Source organism: Crocodylus siamensis, chromosome 6, assembly GCF_052110815.1.
Source record: "Crocodylus siamensis isolate JL-2025a chromosome 6, ASM5211081v1, whole genome shotgun sequence".
Taxonomy (NCBI): Eukaryota; Metazoa; Chordata; order Crocodylia; family Crocodylidae; genus Crocodylus; species Crocodylus siamensis.
This window is the reverse complement of record NC_143400.1, coordinates 43,833,153-43,839,879: the sequence shown is the minus strand read 5'-3', so window position 1 is coordinate 43,839,879 and position 6,727 is coordinate 43,833,153. Positions and strand designations below refer to the sequence as shown.

Here is a 6,727-nt window from a genome sequence, read left to right as displayed (position 1 = left end):
TATAAGGAAGGATGGGTGGATGGATGGAGAAACAAGTGGGTAGGAACTGGCCCATCGGCAGACATAGACAGACAGACAGAGAGGTGGGAGGTTGGATGGATGGGCGACGGAGGGAGGGAGACAGGCAGCAATGGGGTGGATGGGAACTACGGGGACGGATGGGTGGGCAGAGCAATAGGCAGACCCATAAGTAGAGAGGCAAAGGGGTGCGGGAGAGAAATGGGGGGTCGGGGACAGACGGCCCCACAGACAGACACAGACCGGGCCGCCGTGGGGACCGGCCGGCCGCACACGCAGACGGACAGAGGCGCGGGGAGGTGCGGGCTGGCGGCAGAGACTGGCAGGCGAGCGGGGCCACGAACGGCCCGAAGGGGCTGACACCAGGCAGCAGCACAGAGCCGGACTGACAGCCCCAAGGACAGAAGGACGGGGAGGGGGTGGAGTCGAGGATGCCGCCCTGCCCCAACGGTCCCCTCACCCTAGGGCCAAGGCTGCGGCCAGGATGCGGCTATTAAGTGTGGGGGGAGGGAGCCAATCAGGGCGGGGGAGGAGCGTAAACCGTGAGGAGGCGGGGCCAGGGACCCCGCAACCAATCATGAGCGGGGTCGGGGTGTACACCTTCAGTGGGCGGGGTCTGGCTAATCGGGGGCGGGAAGCGTGGCTGGGGGCTGCAGAGCGCAGTCAGTCAGGGGCGGGGAGCTGGGGGGGGTCGGGGGATGCAGCCAATCAGGAGCGGGGGGGCGGAGCTAGAAACTTCCTGAGCTTGAAAGTGATCAAGGTCGGGGCTGGGGGGGGAATGGGGAGGGGGCTGCGGGTCGGGGGTGAGGGACGTCGGCGGGATTGGGGAGCCGGCGGGGCGAGACTTTGGCCCGCGCCGGGCACTGACCCCCACCCACGTGCTTTCCCGGGCAGAGTCCATCGGAATTGCGATGCTCGCGGGGACGCGAGGCCGTCTGGCCGGGAAGGTGGCGCTGGTCACGGCCTCCACGGACGGGTGAGACCCCCCCGGTGCCCCTCACTCCCGACCCGCAGTCCCGGGTGCTTGCAGGGGTGGTGCCGGGGCCTCCTGTGTAGGTGTGTAGCGGGTGTGGCCGTGTTGTGTCTCGTGTGTGTGTGTGTGTGTGTGTGTACCTGACACCCTTGTCTGTCCCTTCAGTGTTGTGTAGCAGGTGCTCTGAAGAGTGGTGTGTGGTGGTATGTGGCTGTGTGTTGTGTACCAGGTCCATAGGTGGGTGGGCGGGTGCATTGGGTGCTCTTGGTGTGCATGTCTGTTGTGTTGCACAGCAGGGGAATCCAGGGGGGCACACCTCCCGGTTGTGTTGTGCTGGGTGCCCGGCATTCTGGGCCTTGTGCATGTCCTTTCCGTGTTGTGCTGTTGTGTAGCTGTGTCTTGCAGAGTGGGAGCTCCTGGGAGACAGGAGGGGGTTGTGTGTTGCCTTGCTGTGTTGTGTTCTTGTGTAACAGGCACCCTTAGAGGTGCGCATGTTTGTGTCTATGTAGTGTTGCATTGTGTACCTGCCATCTTGTGGGAGGTGGGCTGTTAGGTTGCTGTGTAGTGGGGGTCTTGGACCCTTGAGTCCTGGCAGCGCTGTGTGTGTGTGTTTGTGCACGAGTACCCGTTGTGTTGTACACCTAGCATTGTGTGCGTGGGTCCCAGGCACTCTTGTGCATGGATGTGCATGTGATGTGTGTGGCTCTTGTGCTGCTCCTGGGGTGTGTTGTCTTGCATCTCCCCATACTTCCCCCCTTCTTCCCCACCCAGCTCTGCCAGTGCCCCTCACTCCTGACCTGTAGTTCCTGCCCCCCAGCCCTGCTGGTGCCTCTCACTCCCAACCCGCAGCCCCCCTCACCCCCATGCCCCCTCAGGATCGGGCTGGCTGTGGCACGGCGCCTGGCTCAGGATGGGGCGCATGTGGTGCTGAGCAGCCGGCAGAAGCCAAATGTGGACCGGGCCGTGGCAGAGCTGCGCAGCCAGAACCTGAGCGCCTTGGGCACCGTGTGCCATGTGGGACAGGCTGAGGATCGGGCGCACCTTGTTGCCACAGTGAGCGGGACGCCTGCGTCCCCTGCCCGGCTTGGCGGGTGGGGGCAGAGGATCAGGGCAAGAGGGATTTGGACACCTTGGTTCGCTCAAGCTCTGGGAGGGGGGTGGGTTTCAGGGAGTTGGATTGGCTGGGTTGGAGGGGCCAGACTCCTGGCGGAGGCATGGAGCATGCTGGGTTAGAGCAGGGGGTGGAGCGGAGGTCTGGGAACGCGGATGCCTGGGTTCTCTGCCCTATGTGAGTCTCAGGCTCTGTCCACTGCAGGCCCTGGAGCACTATGGGGGCATCGACATCCTGGTGTCCAATGCGGCTGTGAACCCCTTTTTCGGGAACACGCTGGACGCCTCAGAGGAGGTGTGGGACAAGGTATGGGCAGGGGAGGGTGGGGAAGGGGGAAAGGCTGGGGTGGGAGAAGGCCAGAAGACACTCCCTGACCCTCCCCTTCCCCCCCTTCAGATCATGAAGGTCAACGTGACGGCAACAGCAATGCTGGTGAATCTGGTCGTGCCACACATGGAAAAGAGGGGGTGAGTGGGGGAGGGGCAGGGGGTCAGTAGGGGCAGGAGAAGGGTTGGGCAGCAACCTTAATCCCATCGCATCCCCTCTCTCTGCACAGGGGTGGCTCCATTGTCATAGTTTCCTCCATTGCTGGCTTTTCCCCCTTCCAGGTGAGTCCCATGGTCCAGCCCACCCCTGGGGCACTAGAGGGAGGGTTGGATGGAGGCAAGTGAGTGGATGGATGGAGGGCCAGGTTGGTGGTAGAAGGGGCAGTTCTGGGCAGAAGGGGTAAAGAGGTAGGTGGATAGTTGGAGGGTTTTGTGGATAGCTCGGGACTATGGGGAGGGATAGATGGGTGCAGGGATCCTACTGAGTGGGAGAGGAATATGGATGAGCCACAGGGGTCCATTGGGTGGATGGATTGGCCCTTGAGTGAATGGACAACAGTGTCCCTGTTGAGTGGATGGATGAGTGAAAGGGCTCCACTGGGTAAGCACAGGTTGGATTGACAATGGGTCAGTTGGGTGGATGGAGGGACAACAGTGTCCCTGTTGGGTGGATGGAGGCTGATAGATGGGTGACAGGTGGATGGATCAACATCAGTGTCCCATTGGGTGGGTGAGGTGGATGCATGATGGGAGCCCAGTTGGGTGGGCAGGGCCTTCCCTGATGGAGGCAGGGCCCCACCCACTCTGCCCCCACCCCCCAGGCCTTGGGCCCCTACAGTGTCAGCAAGACGGCCCTGCTGGGCCTCACCAAGGTGCTGGCCCCGGAACTGGGTGCCAGGAACGTGCGGGTCAATTGTGTTGCACCCGGCGTCATCAAGACCAAGTTCAGCTCTGCGGTGAGTGTGGGAGGGGCGGAGTCTCCTTGAGGAGACGGGACCTTCCCATGGGGCAGGGCATGACTGTGGACCCCACTCTCTGCTGCAGCTCTGGAAGGATGAGGCCATGGTGGAGAAGATGATGGAGGCCTTGCAAGTGAAGAGGTGCAGCCACCCCCTTCCCTCCTGGGATCAGCCTGGATGCCTGGGTTCCTTGGGAGGGGGGCAGGGCCTAGTAGGTTTGAGCAGTAGGAGGCTGGGAGCCTGGACACATGGGTTCTTCAGGAGTGGAGTTGGGGCTGGTGGGTTAGACTTGAGGAGGGCTAGAGGTTCAGACGCCTGTGTTCTTTGGGAGGGGATTGGGGGCAGGTGTGTCAGAGTTGGGCAGGAAGGATATCCCGGATGCCTGGGTTCCCTGGGAGGGGAATGGGTTCCCAAAGGTGAGGGGCTGGGAGCCTGAACGCCTGGGTTCTCTCCCCTCAACCCCCTTTTCTCCCCAGGTTGGGGGCCCCAGAGGACTGCGCAGGGATTGTGTCCTTCCTCTGCTCCCCTGATGCCGCCTACATCACGGGCGAGACCGTCGTGGTTGGGGGAGGGGCCCCATCCCGGCTCTGAGTGTGGGGCAGGCCTCCAGGCCCCCCAGTTGTTGATTCTGCTGCTTCCTGCAGCAGCCAATAAACTAAGTTGTGGAGGCCAGGGTGGTGCCCACTGTCTGGGGGGCAGGGCCTAGTGGGGGGCAGGTTCAGGTGAGGGAGGGGGAGGGGTAGGGCCTGGTGTAGCCCCAACCCCAGGCTCTGGCAGTCTCACCCCACCTAGTCCTTGAGCCAGAGCTGTCAGGGTTGCTGTGCCACCAGCACGGGGAACCCAGGCATTCAAGCTCCCCTCCTCTACTGCCCGCCTCCAGCTCAGGTGGGGATGCACCTAAATAGGGCAGTAGGGTGCATGTAGGAGGGGGTACCATGTCATCCCAGGGGGGGAAGGGAATATACCATATCCCATGACGGGGGCTGAGTTCCCTCTCCTCCTGCCAAGGGGCTGAGGAGGGTGAGTTATCATCTCAGACACCTGCTTCCCTCCCTTCCCCAAGAAGCAATGGACTCTGTGGGAGGGAAGGGCAGGTGCATAGACCCAGATGCCTGGGTCCTTTTCACTCCAGCCCCAGGCTTTAGGGACACCTGGGTCCCTCCCTGCATTCGGCTGGTGGAGTCCCCTGCGTGTGTCTCCAGCAGCTGCAGCATTAATTACACCAGGGCAGCCACTAATTAGCTCTTTAGTCCCCAGACAAGGGGGCTGAGTAGAGCCAAAACCCCCCAGCAGCAGCAGCACAGGCGCTTATGGCTGGGAAGCTCCCCTGTCCCCCTTTGGGCTGGAGCCATCCCAGATGTCTGGGTCCCTCCCTGGACCGGCGTGCATGTCCTGGACACCTGGGTTCTTTGTGGGGAAGTGGGGGGCAGATGATGTCAGACACCTGGGTTCTCTGTGGCGCCTGGGGTCTGGGGTGGGGCAAGGAGGTGTCAGACACTGGGGACGCCCGTGTTCTCCGAGACTAATGAGATTAAGCTTCTGAGGAGGGCTGTGATGCCCCTGGAGTCCCTTCTGCCCTCATCTGCCTGGATCTTGTTGGGAATCACATGTACCCTATCAGTCCTAACTACCCCTGGGCTCCATTTTTCCTTTCTGGGCCATGGACACTCTGGCCCTCTTGGTTTCCCACTATGGCCTTCTTGGCCTCCTTAGCTGAAGCCCTTCTCCTTAGAGCCTGGCCCTGCTTCTGGGGCAGCTGAGACCCCCAGGCTTTCTAGCCTCCAGCTCTGGCCCTTCTTGGCCTGGCCCCACTCCTAGGCCAGGCCAGTGAGCCTACCTGCTCCCCCTGGGACCTCCTGACCTCCCCTTAGGCCCCTCCACAAGCCACCAACATTGCTTACCCCAGCTCAGGTGTTACTCAAGGCTCCTCTCTCAGCAGCTGCCAGGGCTAGACTGGGCTGCTGACATGGATCCATGTTGGGGGGAGAGGACCTGGGGACTACCTTAGCGCCCCCCCAAAGATGGAAGGGGTGCAGTAGAGGGATTTGTAGGGCAGGGGGCTGCGGGTCAGGAGTGAAGGGCCCCAACAGGGCTGGGGGTGGGGGATCTCACCCATGTCTTTCCCACTAGGAAGGGGATTGGGGAAGTTTTTCTGGATGTGTGTGGGGGGGGGGGGTGGAGCCAGTGTCTGGGCCAGGGGTGCTGGGAGGGGCCTGACTGGGAAGATGGCAGTGGTCACGGGCACCACGGATGGGTGAGACCGCCCATCAGTGCTCCTCACTCCCAACCCGCAGCCCACTGCCCCTGCAGTCCTGCAGGTGCCACTCGCTCCCAGCCCCCAGCCCTCTGCCGCCCCCAGCCCTCCTGGTGCTCCTCACTTCTGACCTGCAGCCCCCTGCCCCCCCAGCCCTGCTGGTGCCCCTCACTCCCAACCCACAGCCCCGCAGGGTTGGGCTGGCAGTGGCATGGTGCCTGCCCCAGGATGGGGCATGAGATGCTGAGCACCCAGCATCACACAAATGTGGACTGGGACATGGCCAAACTGTGGGGCCAAAACCCAAGCATCTGTGCCTTAGCCCCCATGGTGAGCCAGACACCTCGGTCCCCTGCCCTGCTTAGTGGAGGCAGTGGGGGGCTCTGGGGAGCTCAGACACCTGGGTTTTTTGCCCCACTCAGCAAGGGATGGGCAGTGGGGTCCAGTGGGATAGAGCAGTTAGGGCCGGGAGCTCAGGCACCTGGGTTCTCCTCGAGGAGGCAGGGCATTCCCTCGGCAGGAAGGAAGGAGGTGGCTTTGGAGCGGGGGTGCCATGTGGGATGTATTAGTGACCATCTTTGACACCCACCTTCCCTCCGTCTGTCCATCCACCCACCTCTCCCAACATCCCTTCTTCCCCAGATGCTTCCCATCCATCTCCATTCTGCCCATCCCTCCAGTCATCCCTTCCTCCTTCCATCCATCCTTTGCTCCATCTCCAGATGCCTGCCATCCATCCTTCCATCCCCAGGCGCCCCCATCCCTCCATATTTCCATGCCCACCCCCATTCATTCATCTCTCCATCCCTTCTTTCATCCCCCACTTCCTCCAGTCAGCTCAGCCAGCTACCCATCCCTCTTTCCTTCCATCCCTCTATTCCCAGTCCATCCCATCCACCCGTCCATCCTCACACATTTTCCCTGCCCTCCCCATCCTTGCCCTGTGTCCCACAGCCCTTGTCCAACAACTGAGGCAGGGAACTTCATTGGGAGAAACTGAGGCAGTGTCTTCAGGCTCACAGCTCTGGAGCTGGTGCTTTGATCCAGGATCCCCCCAGGGCCACTGACCTCCCCCACCCTTGGGTG

The 6,727-nt window shown here is 62.1% G+C and overlaps 1 protein-coding gene across 2 annotated transcripts; it reads left to right on the top strand.

Moving 5' to 3' along the window:
- Positions 1 to 662: 662 nt before the first annotated feature.
- Positions 663 to 4,055, top strand: LOC149862443 (dehydrogenase/reductase SDR family member 4-like). 2 transcript variants are annotated; one of them, XM_090051353.1, is made up of 9 exons: positions 663 to 778; positions 913 to 994; positions 1,867 to 2,044; positions 2,307 to 2,408; positions 2,499 to 2,569; positions 2,659 to 2,710; positions 3,250 to 3,384; positions 3,473 to 3,528; positions 3,864 to 4,055. In XM_090051353.1, the coding sequence occupies exons 2-9, from the start codon at positions 930 to 932 to the stop codon at positions 3,976 to 3,978; spliced, it is 774 nt and encodes a 257-aa protein (XP_089907479.1). In that variant the 5' UTR covers positions 663 to 778; positions 913 to 929; the 3' UTR covers positions 3,979 to 4,055. The 2 variants fall into 2 exon arrangements, with proteins under 2 accessions (XP_089907479.1, XP_089907478.1); XM_090051352.1 differs by lacking the exon at positions 663 to 778 and having other exon boundaries at positions 791 to 994.
- The last annotated feature ends 2,672 nt before the right edge of the window (positions 4,056 to 6,727 follow it).